This window comes from Nelumbo lutea, chromosome 1, assembly GCF_056320005.1.
Source record: "Nelumbo lutea isolate HS-2025 chromosome 1, American lotus-T2T, whole genome shotgun sequence".
Lineage (NCBI taxonomy): Eukaryota > Viridiplantae > Streptophyta > Magnoliopsida > Proteales > Nelumbonaceae > Nelumbo > Nelumbo lutea.
The window spans coordinates 188,933,212-188,956,928 of NC_142684.1; the positions used below are offsets into that span (position 1 = coordinate 188,933,212).

Here is a 23,717-nt window from a genome sequence, read left to right on the forward strand (position 1 = left end):
GGAGATCGAACTGGCAAACAGGGCGGCAAGAACAGGGAGGCGGCAAGAGAATATTCGCAGGGTGCAGAATTCTGTCTTCTTGATTTCAGCACTAAAGAGGATCTGATGTATGTATGTTAAAGGCTGCCGCCCCCTCCTTCCTTTTGTTAACTTAAAAGATCAGCTCCTAATCCCATTAGGAGCTGCTTATCCAAATCATATTTGGATCAGCCTTCTCTTCTAGTGATAAGGATAAACCCTTATCTTATCTGCAGATTAGATTAGCTTTCTCCTAATCCTATTAGGAGGTTTCTAGATCTGAATCACATTCAGATCTGGACTCTCTGAGTGGATAGGATTAAGACCCTATCCTATCTGCTAATCTATCTCAGAATTCGCCCCTTTAATTAACTAAATAAATAGCCTAGTTCGAAATGGGCTTTAGGCTCATTAAGCTTATGTGCTCACTTAACCTTCCTAACTACTGCCCAGTTGGGCTTCCTTGTATGGCATGGGACCCAAGCATTGATCTACACATCAGCCACATGGGTTCGGCCAGCCTTTGTTACAAGGCCTGGTCGAATACACTATTAAAGACAGTGCACCCCTTGAAACCCATCGAATGGGCTCTATGGGCCCAACACTTACCCTAAGTGGTCCCTGGGCCAAGCCACCTTGTAACACCCAGGGACTGTGGGCAGATGCAAGATTAGCCCATCAGGTATTATCCTCAATGGTCTTATACTTAACCTCTCAACCCTTAATGATCATACATTGCCCGACAAGAGAGGACCTCTCCCTCGGCTGCAAGGAACAATGTTGCACTCTCTACTTATATGGATCCCGGGAATTAAAACCTTTTTGCAAACATTTTAGAAACCATAATATATATACTTTTATATCTCATATAAAATATACTTTGCAAAACAAATCTCAACGGTTGAAATCGGCTGTTGACAGTCTTGGTTTCCAACAGTGAGAGTGCATCCCCGATCATTACCTTTGTCCGACAAAGGGGCTGATCCTGTCACTATGATCACCCACTCAGATGAATTCTCGGATTGTCCCAACATACCCAGGTTTTGACCCCCGCTAAGGATCTCACTGATTGGTACATCAAAGACAGCCCGATCCGACACCTAGTGCAGTATCATAATCGAGTCTAGGGGTCGGGTGTAACTTTCCAGTTTTGCCCATCAATCTCTAAGGTCCAGGGCAATACTGGAAATCTGGTCCAGTTCAAAGATTCAATTAATCCCACATTGTATGTGCCTAGGGTCTCACCCCGGTAGTTGAGACAAGCCACCCCAACCGACTTGGTGGCACCACAGTGTCAGCCTTGTCAGGATAGGTCTCCCCAGACCGACCCACTAGCTGTGAACATTCTAAACTAACACGAGTCTCAATAAGTGTCCAGTTTAAGGGTATTACACAGAAACATACCAAGGGAACATGAATCAAATATGCACTTTTATTCATTTACAATAAACTCATAAAGTACATCAATTTTGATTGAAGCTAAGGGCATACAAAACTGTCTAACAAAAAGGTAATATCAATAACACTTCTTGATCGCTCCCACAGGTGGAGATCGAACTGGTATGGCGGCAAGAGCAGGGAAGAGCAGAAGACAGGAGCAGTCGAACTACAGGTTCTTCTCTCTTTGTAATCTTTGAACTGAGAATTGTGTGTTGGAGGTTCTCCCTGCTCCTCTATTTATAGCCTTTAAAGAGAGCATCTCCTAATCCCATTAGGAGTTTCCTAATCCAAATCTTGTATTTGGATCTGAACTCTCTTTAAGAGATAAGGATAATCCCTTATCTTATTTGCAGTAAAGATCAGCCCTCCTAATCTAATTAGGAGTTTCCTTATCCAAATCTTTATTTGGATTTGGACTCTTTGAGTGGATAGGGACAATCCCTTATCCTATCTGCTGATCTAAATCCCAGAACTGCCCCCTTTTAATTAATCTCATTAAGCCAGTTCGAATTGGGCTTTAGGCCCATTAAGTCCATCTGCTCACTTACTCTCCAAACTGCTACCCAGTTGGTCATCCTTATATGGAGTGGGACCCAAGCATTAATCTACACATCAGCCACATGGGTTCAGCCCAGCCTCTGTTACAAGGCTTGGCTGAATTTACTGTAGGAGACAGTAAACCCCTGAGTCCATCACCATGGGCTCTTAATGGGCCCAACGTTTACACTAAATGGTCCCTGGGTCAAGCCACCTTATAAAAACCCAAGAATTGTGGGCAGATGTAAGATTAACTCATCAGGTATTACCCTCAATGGTTTTACACTTAACCTCTCAGCCCATAATGGTCAAACACTACCCGACAAGAGAGGACCTCTACTCATATATATATGTATATCTCTATATAAATATATTTTGCAAAACAAATTTCAACGATTGAAATCGATTGTCGGCAGTTTTGGTTTCCATCAGAGAGAGTGCATCCCCGATCATTCACTTTGTCCGACAAAGGGGCTGATTCTGTCACCGTGATCACCCACTCAGATGAATTCTCAGATTATCCCAACATACCTAAGTTTTGACCCCCTCTAAGGATCTCATTGATTGGCATATCAAAGACAACCCAATCCAACACCTAGTGTGGTATCATAATTGAGTTTAGGGGTCAGGTGCAACATTCCAGTTTTGCCCATCTATCTCCAAGGTCCAGGGCAATATTGGAATTCTGGTCCGGTTCAGGGTTTCAAAAAAACCCACACTGCATGTACCTCAGGTCTCACCCTGACAACTAAGACAAGCCACCCCAACCAACTTGGCGGCACATCAGTGTCAGCCTTGACAGGATAAATCTCCCCAGATCTATCCAACGACTGTGAAGATTCTAAACTAACACGAGTCTCATATGTGTCCAGTTTAAGGGTATTACACAGAAACACACCATAATAACATGAATCAAATATGTACTTTATTCATTTACATTAAATGTCATAATGTACATCATTCTGATTGGAGCTAAGGGCATACACTGTCTAACATATGGAACCACACACACTAGAACCTAAGTGTGGGTATGGAACCACACACTCGAAGCTGCTAACTGTCTCTACATTTTGCACAAAGTGGCTACTCTCACACTCAAGCTCATGCTTGTCAGCCCAAGATTTTACCATTACATCAATCAAGCAATGACCTCTTGGATGTCCCCAAACCAATCCCCTTTATTTGTTTTTCCATATCAGTAACAATCAAATTGCTTAATTAAAATATTAAAAAGAACTGGATAAAATAAATGTGCCAAGAACCCTTTAATCTGCTAGCTCTTATCTGTGTTATATTTTCATAGTTCCATCTTGGGCAATTAATCCCCAATACAACCAGCTTCTCATTGCTCCTTGCTTAGCTAACCCATCAGTAGTAGTTGGCTGATCTTGTAGTCCATCTGTAAACTGCAATCACCTCTTGGCTGGTCTTGTAGGGATTTTCCCCTTTGATTTTTTCAAAGAAATATTGCAATCTCTACCATTTGATGCATTTCTTGTTTGTGGAAAATCTATACCAGTAGACAACTGATTGGGAGAAAGCTTAAAAGAACCTCTCCTCCACTTTCATCTATATGCCTTATATGTATTTTATATTCCATCATCCTTTGATCACAAATTGTTGAAGCAACAGCATGCATACAAGAAATAAAAGCATATATTATATTGTTGTAAAAAAGTAAAGATAAAGTCAACCAGTCAATCTAGATGTTAATTGATTAGTTGACCTAGTCAGTTTTTAGTCTCTGAGGTGGCCATGTCATGAGTAGCAACCGACTGGTTAGTGATGCAATGAGTTGGCCACCCTCAATTAACTATTCAGTTGACTACGTGATGCTTTGATGGAACTGGGCTGAATATCCTGACTTCATGTATTTTTCTTGCCAACCTTGTAGTGTTATCTTGCCTTTTATTCTCCTTGTAATCTCATAATCATATTATATATTGCATGGAAGCTTTGTAATTCATACTTTTCCATCTAGTCATGGAAGCTTTGTTACATCTACTTGGCTTAGGTTACATGTAAAAGTGATAAGCAGGTGATTGCACAAACACCCCAAGGTGACAAAGGGTTTCTTTTATTCTCCTAGTGTGATTTAGGTTACATGTGATAAGTAACAAGCAGATGATGCAGCACAAACATCTCAATGTGACACAATGGTGTTTTTGATGAGGTGCTTTTGTGCAGTATGTGTCCATGACTAGAGGAAGAGTTAATTGTTTACTGAGTTTCTTATAGAACTTTACTGTTCCTTTTCAGTTGACTGTGTTGTGGTCAAATTTTCATTACATCCCTCCTATCCAATTCACTGGAGTTATGAATGGCTGGGTAATCCACATTACCTATGTCTGCCCTCAGGGGGAAATTTCAAATAAATTGCTACCGTCTGGACTATGTGCTTTTTTTGGTTGGGGGAGGGGGGTAGGGGTGTAAGTCAGGTACATGACTTGTAGAATTTACATAGCATCTGGCTCAATTCAATCTGGGTCCACTGAAGTTGCAATCCAGGGGGTTACTGAATTCCATTTCCGCTGACTAATTCCATCGATCCAAATGCATCATTAATGAAGAGTTATTCTTCTTCATCCCTAGAAGTGGTTTCTTGAGGATAGGTTGTAATATTCAATCTTTTTCATTTAATACCATTCTTGCATGGTATCTTAAAGAAAAGACATTCTTACATGTTTTTTTTTATTCTTTCCTCTGGAGCCTGGACTGTGCATAATGGTTTACATCTTTCTTTCCTTCTGTATTTCTCCCACTTATCCAGTCAGTCCTTGTTCATTTATCAGGTGTCATGACATAAAATGTAGATTCTTCTAAGGTGTTGCAACTTAAGTTCTTTACCTGGAAGAAGTCATTTCACTTTTTTTTTTTTTTCATTCTACATCATATTTGACGAGTTCTTTTAGGGTGGCAGGACCAATCTTCTGCAACATCCCGGTTGTTGCACAAGGATATATAGAAGTTGGTCTTGTTTGTTTACTTTTTTCCTTTAGAGCATGTTCCTGTTACTGCTGGATCTGTTGGCTTTGGGCAACACTTGAAGGATCCAGATTATTTCTGAGCAGTGAGGATGGTTTTGCTTGTTATACAAGAGCAACAATGAGAAGAGAGAACAACAAGCATTTGCATTCTGAGCCCTTGTTATGGCTTTTCTCCAGGAGTGCTGAACCTATTTTCTTTGGGTCTCAAGCATCTTCAGAAATATGGTTTGTGCATGCATGTGGAAATTTTATAGTTGACCACTCCGTTCATAATAAAAATTGTTTTCTTCCTTTTATGTACATGTTATGCAACAAAAAGAAATTGTTCAAATGATATCAAAGGCTGATAGGGAGAACCTCATAATTGGGTGGACAATAGATAGGGATGGAGTGTTTAGTTACTCATCTTCAATTTGCAGACAATATCCTAATATTTTGTGAAGGGGGAGATATTGAGAAGGTGAGGAATTTGAAGCTGTTGGTGAAAAGATTTGAAAGGCTTTCCAATCTAAGAGTCAATCTTGAAAAGAGTAGTATAGAGTATAGCAGGGGTGAATTTGGAAAATAGAGAGATTGAAGCTATTGCAGGTTGCCTAGAATGCTCCATCTCTAATTCACCTTTGACTCACTTGGGACTTTCTTTAGGGGCAAACCCGAGGGAGAATTACTTTTGGTGCCTGATTGTAGAAAAGCTCGAAAAAAGATTGGCCTCATGGAAGGAGAATTATATCTCTTTGGGAGGTAGAATTACTTAGATTAGAGCCACCCTTGCTAATCTCCCAATATATTTTGTCTGTCTTCAGGATCCCTGCTAGGGAAGCTAATAAACTAGAGGAGCTAATGAGGAATTTTTTATGGGAACCGGGGGAATGCAGGAAGGATCACTTGGCAAAGTGGGAGGTGGTGTTTAAAAGTAAAGAGGAGGGAGGTTTGGGAATAGGGAAATGTTAGGCAAAAGAGCACAACACTTTTGGAGAAGTGGCTGTGGAGGTGGCCCTTAGAAAGAGAGATTATGGCATGAGGTGGTAGGAAGTATTCATGGACTTTCAGAGAATGGATGGAATGATGGGGTATCAAGGTGAACAACCATGCAAGGCAATTCACAGTATTCGTCCCCAATTTCACAATTTGATCAGGTACAATGCTTGCTTTGGTAATTCAGTTTTTTTTTTGGGAAGATATATGGATTGGAGAGGCTCCTTCGAAGGACCTCTTTCAGTCATTGTTCAATTTATCTCAGTATAAAAGAGAGCCTGTGTCAAAATTCTTCTCCTCCTTGGAATCTCCCTTGACTCCATTTTGGGGTTTTGGTTTCTGTGGAGGTCTAAGGGATGAAGAGATTGAGAGCCTAACTAGCATTTTGAGCCTCTTGAAAATGTTTGTTTGGACCCCTCTGAGTCAGACAAAAGAATTTGGACACTCTTGCCCTTGGGTCAGTTCTCCTGTGCTTCCTTTCTCAAGGTCCTTTGTCACTCTGAAGTACAACAAGTTTTCCCCTATAAGGAGGTATGATGCAGGCCTGTCCCCCCTAAGGTCTCAGCTTTCTGTTGGGGAGTGTATTATGGGAAGATAAACACCCTCAATAATTTACAAAAGAGAAGACCTTATCTTTGTATTTCACCTCAATGGTGTACTCTTTGCAAGGCTCATGGTGAGGACTGTTACCATTTACTAATATCCTGTAAGGTTACTGCACTTTTGTGGGATTGGCTCTGCTCGATCTTTGTGTGTAGATGGAATAAGCCAGCAGCTGTAAGCTTGCTTTTTAATCTGTCTGCTTGGCGCCAGCAGAGAGGGAAATTAATGTGGAAGTGTGCAAGAGCAGCTTTGCTATGGACAGTGTGGGAAGAAAGGAATGCCAAAATTTTTCAAGGAAAGAAGCATACAAAAATTAAAGGACTGCATATTATATTATTACGTAGGGCCTTTTTTTTTTTTTTTGAAAAGTAAAGTAAGAATTTTATTAATTCATAAAAGACTCGTTACAAAAGGAGAGCTAACCACAAATGGCTACTCTGAACACAGAACAGATTACAGAACCCAAATGGATTTAGATCTAAGCAACTCAGAACATTCAAGTTTTTAAATTCAGGGTCTACAGACACCCAAGAAATCAGTTTGCTAACCGCCTGCTGCACAATCTCCTCAGTGCTGTTTGAATTGTTGCTAAAAACTCTTCTGTTCCTTTCTGACCAAATTACCCAAATCACTGCCGCAGGAATGGTTCTCCATATTAATTTTCCTTTTTTCTTCAGACCTTGAATATCCCAGCAAAGCAGCAGATCTTTAACTGAATTTGGCATGACCCAACAAAGACCAACAGCCCCTATAAAATGACACCAAACTCTAGAAGATATAGGGCAATGGATACACAGATGGTCTGTGGATTCAGGCAATAGACCACACAAACCGCACAACAGAGAAGGGAGATGAAGACTCCTTCTATCCAGATTGATTCTTGAGAGGCATTTGTTCAGAACCATTGTCCACACAAGGAAGTTAGCCTTTGAGGGAGAAGTAGAATTCCACACTTGCTGGCAGGGAAAGTCAGTAACCCCTGTTCTACTAAGCTTAGAAGTAAGGGATTTGACTGAGAAGCAGCCATCCCTACTTCAAGTCCATCTCCATTCATCTTCACTATTAATATCTATAGAATGCTCCTGTAATATCTGCAATAGCTGCAGCACCCCATCTATTTCCCAATCGAACAGATCTCTTCTAAACTGAGGAATCCATGCCACTGTATTGTTAGACAAAACATAAGACTCCGCCACCGATATTTCCTGGTTAACTGCACATTGGTAAAGAAGGGGAAAAGCCTCTGCTAAAGATCTGTCCAAACACCAGGGATCTTTCCAAAATTTCATCCTACCAACATTTCCATCCTTTAATCTCACATCTTCATACTTCACAGGAAGACATTTAAGAATCCCTTTCCAAACCGAGCAACCCCAGTTTGGGAATGGGTCCTGAGACTTTCAATTTCCCCAATCCACCCCATATTTTGAGGCAATTAAGGATCTCCACCAAGAGAATCTTTCTGAAGCAAACCTCCAACATCATTTACTCAACAGAGCCGAATTTACCACCTTCAACCTTCTTAGGCCCAAACCCCCCTCTGCTTTAGGCAAACAAACTTGGTCCCAATTCACAAGATGCATTTTCTTCTCTTCTTCCCATCCTCTCCAGAGAATTTCGCTGCAATTTCTCAAGCTTCTTCACTATTTTAGTTGGAATGGGAAACAGGGACATGAAGTAGGTAGGGAGGTTGGCCAGTGCACTTTTGATAAGGGTCACTCTCCCTTCTATAGACACATACTTAGCCTTCCAGGGCCCACTGGAATGATTTTGCTTTTATGAAGATTTACTTTAAGGTCTGAGACTACTTCAAACCAGCAAAGAATTCCAAGTAATAACTCCAACTGATCAGATGAGGCATCAAGGAAGAATTGAGACAGGAGTTCTGGGGCTATAACAAAACCTTCCCACAGACCATTAGCTGCTGCCTTAAGGGAGAATTGAGACAGGAGTTCTGATATGAAAATGAAGAGCAAAGGGGATAGAGGGTCCCCCTGCCTAAGACCCCTCGAACTTCAAAAAACCCCGCAGATTGACCATTAATCAGCACTGAGAATTTGGGAGAGGAAACACACACTTTGATCCAATTCCTCCATTTCTGACCAAAGTTCATTTTCTCTAGCACACGATCCAGACACCTCCAGTTCACATGGTCATACACTTTTTTTATATCCAGCTTAACTACAAGGCCTGGAGAACCCTCCCTTAATCTTGAATCGATTAGCTCATTTTCTATAAGGACAGAGTCAAGCATTTGTTTCCCCGGGACAAAAGCAAACTGATTTTTTGAGATTACACTACTTAACATCTGTTTCATCCTTGCAGCCAGCACTTTTGCAAGAATTGTATAGAAACTATTCAAAAGGCTGATGGGTCTAAAATCCCTAAGATTTGTAGCCCCTTCCAATTTTGGGATCAGTGAAATAAAGGTGGTGTTAAGGCTTCTTTGCAAGGATGCATTCCTATGGAAGTCCTGGAAAACCTTCTACAGGTCAGCTTTATAAAGTCCCAACATTTGATAAAAAATAAGTTAGACAGACCATCCGGCCCAGGGCCATTTTGTGGCTGAAATCTGTGGATTTATTTCACAAGTTCTCCTTTAATGATCATTGGAGCAAGTAGTTCCTCAAGAAAGAACAAGATGTACATGACTTGGGCACCCTCTCCTGAAGGTTTTATGAAATTAAATTTTGATGGTAGCAGTCAAGCTAACCCAGGCCCTTCTGGGATGGGAGGGGTTATAAGGAATGAAAGTGGTAATGTGGTTCTCTTATACTCCGGTCCTCTAGGTGAGGGGGACTCCTCTAGGGCAGAATTACTAGCTGCTCTCCAAGAGGTACAATTTGGTATAGTTAGGAGTACAACAGCTACTAATAGAAGGTTTCCAATAAAAAAACAGCTACTAATAGAGGGTGACTCTAAGGTGGTGGTGGGGTGGTTGCAGAACCTGGAGAATGTAGTCTGGTGTTACAAAAATGAACTGAAAAAATTCAAATGGCTGACGAGGAATATGTGTAAATATACAATGGGTGGGGAGATCAGCTAATGCTATGGCCTATGGCTGACAGCTTAGCCAAGCAAGGGGCAAATAGGGAACATTTGTATTGGGCACAGTTGTAATTTTTCATTCTTTTAGTCTGTTGGGAGAGGTTGCAGCTTGTGCCTCTCCCTAATCAGTTGTATCTTTTATCTCTTTTTTAATAAAATCTGCTTATTCATCAAAAAAAAAAAAAAGAAATTGTTAGCTACTTAGATTGTATTTGGTTTGAGATAAAATGAGGTGGAAAATGTTTTGTTTCAGAAACTTCAGTTTTTCTTGTGTCTTGCAGTGTAAAACACCTCCTCCTCATTATAATCATCAACTAAGCCTTGTCCCAATTGTATGGGGTTGGCTATATCAATCCTATTTCGCCATTCTGTTACATTCAGTGTTTTGCAGTGCAAAACACCTATGGGAGTAATAAAAAAACTCTAATATGGGGTTAAAATGGTGAAAAATGACTGGTGCTCATCTCAATTGCATTTATGTGGGACAGGATCATTGATTTGAATTCTAAGTAATGTCTCTCTCTCCAAATGGATTCTGGGTTTAAATGGAGTTGTAAATAGCATCTACCCTCTCTTACATGAAACCATGGGTTTTGGTAGAGTTCTAAATAACATGTTTTTCTTGTTGAGATTTCCACTTCCAATCTTAGTTAATCAATTACAACCATATCAGTAGAAAACATGACAAGGTCCTATTTTTATAACCATATTTTGCTTTGATAAATATTTTTATTGTGCAAAATAGTTATTGATGAACTTGGAAGGAATCCAAAGGGCAAAAGAAAGGAATATAAGGAGGCTTGTAGTTGAAGGTGATTCGGAGGTGGTAGTAGGATGGTTAAGGAAATAAAATACAGTCGGGTCAAGAGATCTGCTAACTTGTTTGCTGATGGGTTAGCCAAGCAAGGGGTGACTAGGGAATCTCTGTTCTGGACTCATTTTTAATTCTGTTTCTTGTTTTCTTTTGGGGGCTCTAGCCACCGTTGGGGGAGTTAAGACAGCTTATCTCCCCCTCTTTGTACCTATTTTTTATAATTGATTGATGAAAGTTATTTGTTATTGATAAAAAAAAAATATTGATGAACTAAATTCAGCTTTGATTTTCTATTAAAAAGTACATACTACTGGGTACATTTGGAAGAGATGCCCTAAAATAAGTTCCAACTCTTTGGTAGTTGATTATTCAGGCCTTCTTAAAGTATCAACAACTGTTTGGTAGAATTCAGAAATGAATGATCTTGTAAGAAATTAGACAGCCATTTATTTCTTTTGGATACTTGATGTTTAGAACATCAAGGGAAGGTTTTAAGCTCACTGGCTGTCTATGTGACCCCACAAAAGCAATGCAGTTTCAGGTCACCAAGACAATACATTGAAGCTCTTTTCTCTCTACTTGATTCAAACTTTTTGGATGTTGGTAGTGGAAGGGTGCTTGACCAAATGCCTTAAATTGTGGTTTTGAATAATTAGGGTGGTGGTGGGAGGTGTGTGGCACCTGGGATGTCCACCTGGGAGACGGTAGACGGAAGGGGTGGCGTTTCTGTGGGCTGAGAATGGAAGGGTAAGAGGGTGAGGGAGGCTAAGGCTTTCAGAGAGGCAGAGTTCACACATGTTGATGCAATTGATGTGTGTAGGAATCTTTGGAGGTCCCCTATTTATAGAGGTCTCCTTGGTGAAGGAGGGATGTTTTCCCACTTTGGAAAGGCAATCCTGATTTCGTTGGATCTGGGACTAGTAAGTAGGTTAAGTTTTTGCCACGTGTTCATGTGGCTATACCAGTACAGAAGACCTCTCTTCTCTTTTTTTTGATAATTAGAAAACCTCTCTTCTCTCGAGATCCACATGTGAGCACATGTAGCTACTTTCCTTTTAGAAGCTTGGTCATATGCGATGCTGGAGATGTTACTCTGAAAAACGTCCAAGTGTTGATGTAGGCCATATAGCGTAAGGTATAGGATTGATGTGCAGATACGAGGCTAAATCGTGAGGTTGCAATGAGAAGAGGGCAGTTCACATTGCAAGGGTGTGAGGGCCTGTGAAACTTCTTAGGAGGATACGTTGGGAAGCCACAATACAGTTTTTTTTTTTTTTTTTCTTTTTTTGGGTGAAGTCCCTCTTCTCTAAAAATTTGTAAAGGTCAACTAGTGTCTTATGGTAAATACCTGTGCTGGGAAGTCAACATTGTTGTGGTGATGTCTTTTCTGTCCCTGCGTTGGTTGCTTATGGGGATTGTGAAGGCACCTTATTCCATGTATTTACGAAGGGAATTTAGGGACTTTTGAATTGCATTTACCAAATTCTTGTGGTCATGTCTTTTTTATCCCTGTGCCAGTTGCTTATGGAGACTTTCTGGTGGTCCCTTATTGCAAGTGGGGCAGCACCTAATTCCATGTACTTACAAAGGGCATTTGGAGACTTTTGAATTGCATTTACCAAATTCTTGAGTAGATCTCAAACATTGTTATTTCTTTCCAAAAATATGTTATTTTCCGTCTAGGGTGTTGTATAAATTATTTTCGAATGATGACTTTTATAAATATGTTCTTTATGCATATGTTTATGCAAAATGACTTGCCAGCTTTGTGTCTTATATTTTGTTCATGCGTCAAGCAACTCAACTAAATAGAGCTCTTCTTATCACATTCCATACTGCCAAAGTTATCCACAATTATGCCTTGTATCTTCTCGGTCATGTTGGTTTTATTTCACTTCTACATCAGTGTTGGAGCGTCTTAAAAGCCTAAGATTTTTGTTTTCTTGTAGGTTCTCCAAACTCCTGACTTCAGAAATTGCAAAGCAGCTCATGAAATTCGAAAACGTAAGCTCTAAAAAATCAACTCTAGGATGTTGATTCTTATCTGTGCAAGTAGTTATGATGTTCACAAAATTTACACGATTTTCTTAGTTTTCATATTAATTCTTTAATTGGCAAGGGTGCATATGGACCCAGCTGACTTCAAACTTAAATGGTGTCCCAATTTTGTGCTCAGGCTCTAATGTTTAGTAATATTACAAGTTTATGCATTTGGTGGATTTGTTAAAACCTGCAATATGTAGGTGTGCAACTTGGATTGGCTCAGGTTGAGGATAATATGAGTGGGCCTATCCCAAGGGTCTGGGCTTGATGCTGTGTAAATTCTTCAAATTGGGTACCCAACTTGTACTCCTAGCAATGTGGAGTCCTCCAGAGTCTTTAATTGGTTTCTTACCCACTTGTCGAAAAAAAAGAATAAAAGTTGGATGATCATGAGGGATAACATGAAAAGGTTAATAACCATTTTTATATCAATAATGAAATAAGTGACTGTTATCCATTTAAAAAGGGAAAAACCTGTGATACCGGAAAGACATGGTACTGAAAGAGCTTTGACCAATCAAATCACCCCGTGAATTTTGATGAATACCACCTGATTGGTCACCTCTTATTTGATACTGTTTGATGATGCAAGTTTTTCTGGTATCATGTCTTTCCAGTATCATAGTCAAATGCTTAAAAAACACAAGTGAAAATATATTAGCCTAAGTGACTTACATAGAGTGAAACTACACGAGCATTAAAGTTGAATATGATTTGGGAGTGTCTAAAGAGTGGCTGCATTTAAACACTCCTAAGAAATCGATACATGCATACCTACTTAGATACATGTTTATATACTATACTATTCTTTGTAAAAAGAACATGGATATAGGTTTAGTGTTATTTAATGTTGTTGCTAATGAAAAATACCAATAGCATAATTTGGGGAAAATATTCAGTATATGAGTTTTACTTTTTTGCAGGTGAGATTGTATTGGTGAGTCATGCATACAGAGGTTAGGAGAGAGATGTATTTTTCTCTTCTACCTCCTAAAAACAAGGGTGGATAAACATGTACCTCCTAAAATTAAGGGACACAAGCAGGGGCAGGGAGTGAGTTATGGTGGTGGTGGTACAAGAGATAACTTTTGATCAAATTTTTGTACACACCATATTCTTAAAATTTGACAAAATGTTTCCTGACCTGTTTCAAGAGGATACACAAACCTGGCCATGCACAATGTTAGTGGGTGGAGAAATTCTTGTGCATGGATTAGGGCACCAAGCATAATCACACGAACCTGTGTCCAAGCAAACACCATGAGGTTTGGCTTAGCTGGAGTCTGCCTTAGCTTGTAACATTCTAGGCAAGCTTGAATTTGTAAAGTTAAGTTTTATGATTAATTAAAATTTGTTACTTGCAGAGATGAAGCTCATGATGGATTTATATAAACAATTGAAACTAGAAACAGTGTCTATAGGGAAGTGTAAGAATCAAACAGAAGGTCAACCTTTGCCAGGTGAAAGCAGGCATGAGCAAAGATCCCTGGAGAGGCGTCAAGAGAAGCAGGTAGAACATTCTCAACCAGAGTCGCTTCTAGAGAAATCACCTGAAGAGAAGCCTCCTTCTGGAGGAACTAACTCTGAGAAGAAAAAAGTTGAAAATGGCCGAATCCAAGGGACATATGTTGTAGGTGGATCAGTCTTTGGTTGGAACTTTATAATGTATCCGGGCAGTAAACCAGTCTATTGTGGGGTAACAAAAGAGTCACGCCGAGCTGCAAAGTAGTCTTTTTTCATTCGCAGATTTGGCAGTTTGAGCTAGCTCAAGCTATTGAAGCCCATCCCATATTTGGAAATGTAATATACAAATCTTGCCCCTCCCAGGCCTCAACGTTAATCTGAAGGAATCTGCAGGGGTTACTTCATAAACAAAACTGTACTGAGCATCTTCTTTGTTGTAGCAGTTTTACTGTAAAACTTTCAAAAATCAGTTGTAACTTGCCATTTAGGGAGTTTTACTTTGTAATTTTTACCCTTGAACTATGTTGTAAATTTGGAGTAATTATTAGCAAGGATTTACTTTAAGATAGCAACGTAGCAAATTGGTAATGATGCTGCCTGCTTGAGCCACTGCCGCTATGTTTGTCTCAATTTGGACCCTGTTATTGTCTCCACGGAAGTATTTGTACATCTCTGTGCGTCAGTTTTATGCATCAAGACTCTTTTACTAAATTTGTTGGGATGCACATGTGAGTGGAACTCATATGTGTCCCACATTGAAAAGGGATAAAGAAGCAATTATTACAATAATTGACCCACAACCTAATAACTTAAGCTCTTGGGCTGATGGTGGTGTTCAGCTTTTGTGTGTAAGCCATGCACATGTTCTTCGGTTTGAGTGACTCTCCTGGTTCTCCCAAGAGGTGGTATCAAAGCTTATGGTGACTCCCATAGTCCCATGCAAAGCCTTTTGCCATGGAAAAGGCATTGGTGAGAGCAGTTGGTGACTCCTATGACTTCATGGTGGAGTATATTCGATAAGTGAGCCATTGCTGATTCATATGGCTTGACCCACCAAATATTGAATGGTGATGACTTTCCTTTTGGCAGTTGGTAGTTTAGTGTTAGTTTCCTATGATCATGAACAAAGAGCTCTTGGCGCGTGTCAAAGTTGGTGATATGATAACAACTTTCAATTAGGGGGTGTTTGATGTTGATAATAAAAGACTCGTGGATTGTGGAGGTGGGAGAGATTGTTGGCATGCACGTGTGAGTTGATGGATCTCATATTAAAAAAGCATGAGATTTATATAACAAGGATTGACCTACAATATAGAGTTTAAGCTTTTTGGATTAAAGGTAGTATCCAATTTTTGTGTCTTGCTCTCCAATCATGACGTATACAAATTACATATTATTGCCACCAACTGATTGATCATTGAACACCATTTAATGGAAAAGTAGATTAATTTAGCTGGTTTATTCTATTGATCAGCCTTCATGCCATAAAGGTGGGTGTTGTTATAAATGAAACATGGGCAGAGCATTAACACATCACAAGCAATAAGAGAGATATTTCCTAACAACTAATAGGTTAGGGTCAATTGTTGAACAGGCTGAAGTAAATGGAACCTGAACTGAAATTGAGCCAAAAGCATGAATTCCATTCTATGCTTGCTTTAACCAACAAATTAACAATTCAGGAAAGAACCAAGAACAACACAAGAGAAACACAAAGAAAATCCAAAAGCAGAAAAGCTAAGCCTGAATTAAGACTGAGAACTGGCTTATTGTAATATAAACTGTAGGTCTTTTTCTAAGGCCCTTCTTTGCAAAGAAAAGAAGGCCCTTCTTTGCAAGGCCTGACGTGTAGTGATATTCGACTTCAGAGTTCTGACATACTCTAGAGCTTTCTTTCTTTCATTTCTTCCCGTTTCCCCTTTCTCTTGTTTGGTTTATAATTGGTAATTGATTCCTTTGGTGTAAACTATGCTTAGCAATTCGAATTTTGGAATATGAAAAGCTTTGGGTGTAGAAAAAAAGCAAGGTTTTAAAAACCAGATTCGACAAGGAATTATTCTGGGTCTGTTCTTGGGTCAAATAGTCTGATCGTTCAAACCAAATGGACGGATCGCTCTAATAAAAAATAAAAAACAAAAACAGCCAAAAACTGTTGTCCAGATCGATAGTTCGATCGCCCATGTCAGTGGTTTACTGACCAAATCAACAGTTTTTGGCCAAAAAATAGTTCTAGGGCGAAGCAGCAGTTCCCAATTTTTTCACTCCAACCATACAGTCTGGTCCAGTTTTGAAAACTCTGGAAAAAAGTTGGTATCTAGTTCATTCATTTTTAAGAATAAAAAAATTCAGCAAAATACATGTTAGTGTATGATAAAGTTTAAATTTAAAATTTAGGAATGAAAAAAACCACCCCTTTTTGTAATTTATTATATGATTTACCAATTTTATGTATATATGTGTATTACTCCAAATCTTTTGAATAATTAATGAATTTCTATCTAATCTTTAGAAAAATCTCAGAAGTAGCAGGTTTCTGAAAAGTACATAAAATCTGCGAGTAATTTGGTGAATTGATAACAATGATATAGGCCCCCTAAAGCCTAAAGGCCCAAACAACCACAAACTGACACACTAAATAACGTCGTGGCTTCAACTAAGTCATCAGAAATTTGTCTACTCGGCTTGGCCTAGTTCTCAGCTTCTGGGGGCCGGATGGCCGGTATGGTAGAATGGTCTACTAAACCTGTGGTAGTCGTAGAACATGGGCTTGGACAAACAAGAACGAACCAGGTTTATATCGCACAGGGCCCCACTAGAACTGGAATCATCTGTGCTTCGGAATCTTCTTCTGTGATTCACATGACAATAATAGTAGGAAGTAAGAACAGCACCTGTGTTGTGACCTATGATCGTTCCAGCAAGTCCCATCGCTATAAACCTGTAACCATCGCTTCGTTCAAATGCATATATGAACCCCCCCACGAGATGAAATGCCGTCTTTTGCTTTGCTTTTCCACGGCTCCATGTGTCGGCACTCAGGCACCACATGTAGACTGTAGCAAAGTTTGAATGGAAAAGCATAATTAGAAGTTAAAACCGTCCAAAGTAGGGGTTGCTATTTCTGGGTCTGGCCTGATTTCTCAAAGTCTCAACCAGCCCAGAGTACTTTTGCCTGTGGTTGCTAAGTTCGAATTTGCTTTCAGTAGTGTCAGAGCATAAAAACCTATGAATAATCTCACCTAATAGCTCAGGTGTTTGGTCACAATGCAAATAAATTTGTACCGATACAAAATTATGGCAATACAAATGATTTGAGTGTAAATTCTGATCTATTTTAGATTATTTTGTTTGATTGCAATACAAATAAAGTAAATTAAGATATAAAACAGAATAAAGTAAAATCCGAAGCAAAATTAAATGAGAATTTGCATTTTTTTCATTTACACTAATGTAAATAAAATTGCACCTCAACCAAACACAGCCTTAAGGTTTTAAGTTGAATTGTTTTTTGAAATGATATGTTTAATTAATCAAGTGACTAATGTTTTATCCTTATCATCCCATTATAACTAATGAGGGGAGTTCGACAATTAAGTGTGTGATCTTTTGAACTTTTCAGTGTTTGAACGACCAAAGTTTTAGTCTTTTTACAGTTAGAATGAAAGATTTTTGGAAAGACCTATGTTCTAAAATGTTCATAAAAATCCAAAATATCCAAAATTCTGGAAGCTTCAAATGAAATTTCTGTCCTTATGAGCCTAAAGTCTTATGCTTAACAGCTTGGCAGGGCATGGCAGATTAGGGGTAGGGTATTTATCAAACTGTTTAGATCTTTAAAGATAAGACCTTAAAAGTTCAGTGTCTTTTGGCCATCTAGACTGTAAGGTTGTGTTTGGTTGCAGTGCAAATTTATTTGTACTAATAGAAATGCATGGGAATGCAAACTCTTGTTTAATTTTGTTTTGGATTTTACTTTATTCTGCTTCATGTCTTAATTTGCTTCAATCAAATAAAATAAGTTAAAATTTGAAACAAAAATAGGTCAGAATTTACACTTAAATCACTTGTACTGCCATGGTTTTGCATCAGTGCAAATTTACCTAGAAGCAGAGTAGCGAGCGCGGCTTCTCTTTCTTCTTCTTCTGCTACCTCTCCTTTTGAACCCACATCTTCTTCTGTTTGCCATCCTCTTTGTGAAACAGAGCACCCCACAGCGGCTTCCTCTTCATTACAGTGTTTTTCCCATATCTAAAACCAAACAATGGAAAATTTTTACACCTTCCCATCCCATCCCATCCCAGCCATATCTTCCCACAAACCAAATGAAACCTATAGAAACTCCTTCTTAGAAAAAGAGAATTTCAATTCATTCTCTTTAGGTGATGTTTGGTTTGAAGGAAAAGGAAGAGAAACATAAGAAAATTTATACAATATTTATAAAGATTTTCCCATATTTCTCTTTCTTCCCCTACTTTTTCCTTCAAATCAAGCACAACCTTAATTTGACTATGATATAAAAAAGATATGATATAAAAAAAATAACTGAACAATAAATTAAAATCACAAACGTGAAAGCAAATAAGCAAATAAAGTGCTATTTATAAATATTCATGAGTGGATTTTGATTGATCAAAACTCTTTCATATCATATCCTTTCTATATCATATAGATTTTCCCTATTAACTATAGTTGATTTGGGTTGGGTCGGAAGAGGTAAAATTGGTCCCCACCTAACTTTATAATTGGGGCATAAAACTCGGAACCTGAACCAGAGTTCGGTAGATTTGATTCTACCGGATGGACCCGATTCATTGTCCGGTTCTATCCTATCGGATCCAGAGTTGCCACGATATAGTCATAACTCATAACATTGCACATCACTACCATCCAATGGTGGAAATTGATCGGACCATTAGATTTCATTAGGTGATTGGTTTACGGTTTATGGCAACTCTTGGTTACAAAAAGATCCGGATGTAGGTGAGGCCACAGGGGCACTGTGGGGGCCCTATCTGGGTCGGGTGCCACTAACCGTCTGTTTTGTTCCAACTTCACAATCATCTATTCTAGTTGGAGACTTGGAGTTTAAATCGTCTACTGTTCTATTCGTATTATTAAACCAATTGTTATACGCCACGTAATCTCTGTAGAGGATTCGGAGTCCTCTACGATAAGGATATACTTGCTTGCGAGTCTGCGAGTACGAAACGGGAGATACTCCACTACAACACGCCACCCCGGAATTACTTTTCCACACAAAACACGTCGGACGCAGCGTCGATTGCCGTGAATGTCAGCAGGGGAGAGAAACGCGTCAAACTACTAATCATATCAAGTCTTCTAGTCGTATGTAGTATAGTTTAACCGACACGTGTACATCTCGGGAGGTTATAAAGGTAGCCTATAGCTGCTTTGGGCCACAAAATCCAGTTCGAGAAGAGGGGGAGATTAATCCATTCTTCCCCAGAATCTGGTCTCCCTTTCTTTTGCCGTGTTCAACGCTTCTCCTCTCATATCAATGGTGGAATTTGATTATTTTGGATTAAGTTGTAACTTTGCTGTTGGTGAATACTGATTTTCTCTCCTCTTTGAAGCTCAAATAATTTACGGAAGGAAAAGAATCCGTTATTTCTTGCAAAAATTTGGATATTTTCAACTAAAATTCGGTTGTGATATCGCATTGGTTTGTCAATCGTGGGGGTGTTGAAATTAATTGTTCTTTCTGGATCCTCAATTGGGGTTGATTTGTCCGCCGGAATTGGGTTAGCTCGGTTGGTTTTAGGGATCTATCTGATTTTGTAGCTGAATTTCACAACTATTTTGTGAGGGTTTCTGGAAATATATAACAAGAATGGTGGAATCAATCGCGACAACTTCCCTTTTTGCGCACCGTCCCTTGTGTCAAGGATCTCCCGCCAGGGATGGCTCGAACAGAAGAAGACTATTGGATTTCTGTCAGCTCCCGGCGACGAATTTCGTTGGTAGACGAGTTATCTGTTCTACCTCATCTTCAACTCCATGGAGAATTGAAAGGTGGGGAGCTGGCAGAGTTGGGGTCTCTTCAATTAAAGCCCTCGCAATGGAACTGACGAAGGAGGCATATTCACCCAGAGACGAAGAGAGAATACCTCGGAATTGGAGGTATTCCGTTGATACGAATACACTTCAAAAGCAAGGGTTGTGGCCGCCTCCAAACAAAGCCGATAATCCCTCGCTTCACAATCCGTTGCTTCGACAGGAAAGAATGGGATGTGGATGGTTGGGTGCAATCTTCGAATGGGAAGGAGTGATTATCGAAGATAATCCTGATATTGAGAAACAGGCATGGTTGGTTCTGTCCCAGGAAGAGGGAAAATCTCCGCCTCCAGCTTTCATCCTCAAGAGAATAGAAGGTATGAAGAATGAACAAGCACTCTCTGAAGTTCTCTGTTGGTCGAGAGATCCAGCGCAGCTCAGAAGAATGGCTCTGAGAAAGGAGGAGATATATCAGGGTTTGCAGGGTGGGATCTATAGGTTGCGTGCAGGATCACAAGACTTCGTCAATGTTCTGATGAACTACAAGATTCCGATGGCTTTGGTTTCTACCTGTCCGAGGAAGACTCTTGAATTCGCGATCGGAGCTATTGGAATTGAAGGGTTGTTCAATGTGATTGTCACGGCGGAGGATGCACACAGAGGGAAGCCTGACCCTGAAATGTTTTTGTACGCAGCTCAGCTTCTCAACTTCATTCCAGAGCGGTGCATCGTGTTTGGGAACTCCAACTCGACGGTGGAGGCCGCACATGATTCTCGGATGAAGTGCGTGGCTGTGGCAAGCAAGCATCCCGTGTATGAGCTTGGAGCTGCAGACTTGGTCGTGAGGCGCCTTGATGAACTCTCTATAGTTGACCTGAAGAACCTTGCTGACATTGAATCAGCTGAATTTGGGTCCGGAGAACCAGAGACAGAGATGGAAGAGGAAGAAGATGATGATCCTTATCCATCTACGGCCGTGGCAGTTGATGATTTCTGGTAAGTCCACCAATTATGTACAGATAGGTCCTTATGCTTCATCTAATTCTTTATGATAATCATCATGACTTAGGTCTTAATTCTTAGCTATGTATATTTGGCTTACAGTGTACAAAAAAGAAAAAAAAAAGGAAAAACAGAGAAGTGGGTGGTCTGCATTGGACTACCCTTAATGTTATCATGTTTGTCTTATATGTGAATATGAATATGCTTGTTTCAAACCCTAAATGTGTGGATAGCATATGTTCTGTTCTAAATGAAGTTTAGATGATCACACCAGTTTTGTATCTTGAGATTTGGTTGGCTGAAAAGATGGTGTGCTTCCCTGAGGCCTCAACAGATTAAGTTCTCAGTGCAAAATGCCTTCATTAGTATTTTATTCCATTTAATATAGCACGTTTCTATGGTGGTTGTAGTACAAAATGGGTCTTCCTCCACTGCTTGACACTTGAGATTCTATGTTGAAACTCTAAATGAATTTTGGCATCAAAATGGAAAAACAAAATCTTCTAATTCTAAGTATCCTTGTTTATTTCTGCTAGTTTCTCTATAGCTTCTTTGCTGTGACCAGTCAGGTCCCTGTAATTCCTAATTACAGTCTCTGCCTCTTCTTGAACCATCTTATGAGAAATCTGTCGTCCAAAGATTTGCCCTATTGTGACATATTCCATCAGTTCCCTCTTCCCTGTATGAATGTTGTGACATCAGACTTGACCTGACCAATTTCAGTACTCATTGTTGAGGAGTCTGCACCTGCTGAACCCTGAACAATCTGCTTGTGTGAGGTCAAAAGTGAAGTGCATCACATTATTCAATGATCAGAGCTCTAGATGCTATACGCTACCTTTGGATTCTTTTAGAACCTGAAATTGGAAATTTGGAATTGATTTGGAGCAAATTCTGACTGTCAATCAAAGTGTTGTATCGATGATTGTTTCATGAATTAACATAAAAATGCATTATGAATCCCAATTTAATCCTAGTGGTGGGTCCGAGGACTCAAGATGCAAAAATCTTCTTCCAGGGGAAAACTTGGGAGCTTAACATGATTTCAATTTGGAGTATGCTAGTCGTATGGACATGGTGTGTATAATCTTGGTTACTGAGGGGGAGGATTCCTCCCGGAGGTTCAAAAACCACGATAAAACATGTTAAATTGAGCCACTCCAGACTTAATGGTTCAAACTACAAAATATTAATTGGATTAGATTGGACATGGTCCATCTATAATAGATTTATATCGGACTGGGTCAGATTGAACTAATATCCGATCCATTGACAGAAGTTAAAATATATACGGTTTATATTGGACACAAAGTGAATTAAAACCAATTTAAACAGGTCGAACGGTTCAATGGCTCAATAAGATCTGGTCGATTTGTAATAGACCTATGTTGAACTTGGATCGGATTGTACTAATATCCAGTGCATTAAGGCCCTACTTTCTTGTCGATATTTTACAGTTATGCTTCGTTTGAGGCTTTGAATTGATCAGTCCAAGGTTTCTTGATACATGGTATGCATACATATTGATTGTAAAAGGTCAGATGGTTTCACATTATGCAATGCCTAAATAAGCCCAACTCAGGTTGGATCCACTTAAGCTACCATGAAGTCAACACTATTGGGCCTGACTAGGGACCATGGTACAAAGCGATTCAATGGGAGTATAACTGAGACATGGCAGGTATTGTGGGTTGAAATGAACCTATATTAAACTTTGAAATCAATGGGAACATCTCCCCATTGAATTCCAAGATTTTGGGTTGAAATGAACCCATGGTTTTCAAAATCGGATCGGATTGGACGGTCGGACCGGAAAAACTGGTAACTGGTCAGCCACCCGAGTCTAATTTTATTAAAAATCAGATTTTGTTAAAAAAATATTGAAAAAGTCAGAAAAGCGCTGACCCGGGCAGTCGGACCGCTAAACCGTTCAACCCGAACAGCGGTTTGCGGGTTAATATTTTTATTTTTAATGTTTTAAATAAAAAAATAAAAAAATACCTATTATATCCCAACCAGTTCGAATCCCTTATTCGGTTTTCCCTTTAGCTTTAGGGTTATTTCTCGAGCTCCCTCCTCACTCCTCAGTCCTCTCGACCCTCACACCCTACCACCTGCGGCGACCATCAGCTTCAGCATCCGACAGCAATACACACCAACGGCGACCGGCAAGCTTGCAGTGGCGAAAAGAGTCACCCTCACCCCAGCACTTGCAGCAGCATCCGACGGCGAAGAGATTCACCAAACACCAGCACTTGCAGCGGCACTTGGCACTCGGCATTGGGCATTGGCAAGCAAGCCCACTGTCAAACTTCTTGTAGCGGCAACTTGCCTACGACCAAGCCTGACTACCTGGGCCCACAGGCGGTGAAACCCTGAAGGTATAAATTTTTTTCTGATTTTTTGTGATTTAATTGATTTTTTTAATTTTTTTCGTTCATTTGGTTCATCAACCCTTGTTTGTTCTTCATTTGGTTCATCATTTTGCTTTTGACCTGCTAGGCAGAGGCTTTTAGTGAATACTTTATAATTAGGAGCAGCAGACGATAAGTTAATAAATTACAAGCAAAATATGTTAGAATAAAAAATTAAAAATGATGCATTTTTTACTTGGTAACTCCATAGACGCTTAATTTCAAACATCTTTTTTGCATATATGTAAATTGTAGGGAAGTCTTATCTATCCATCTCTAGATGTTCATGCTGAAAGTTAGGAGTTCATCTGATTCTATAACCATTACTGACTGAGCATTTTAGAATGGAAAGAATGG

The 23,717-nt window shown here is 39.6% G+C and overlaps 2 protein-coding genes across 2 annotated transcripts in view; both read left to right on the forward strand.

Annotated features, from left to right (window-relative positions):
* Positions 1–14,501, forward strand: part of LOC148879948 (uncharacterized) — a 29,254-nt gene extending 14,753 nt beyond the window's left edge. Inside the window, exons 2-3 of the mRNA XM_088961719.1 lie at positions 12,372–12,426; positions 13,830–14,501. Coding sequence (XP_088817845.1) covers positions 12,372–12,426; positions 13,830–14,194 — 420 coding nt within the window. The 3' untranslated portion in view covers positions 14,195–14,501. The remainder of the gene's footprint in view (positions 1–12,371; positions 12,427–13,829) is intronic.
* Positions 14,502–19,447: 4,946 nt separating this feature from the next.
* On the forward strand, positions 19,448–21,168 carry LOC148879949 (Haloacid dehalogenase-like hydrolase (HAD) superfamily protein). The gene has a single exon (XM_088961720.1). It carries the CDS (start codon positions 19,781–19,783, stop codon positions 20,942–20,944), a length of 1,164 nt encoding a protein of 387 aa, XP_088817846.1. The 5' UTR covers positions 19,448–19,780; the 3' UTR covers positions 20,945–21,168.
* The last annotated feature ends 2,549 nt before the right edge of the window (positions 21,169–23,717 follow it).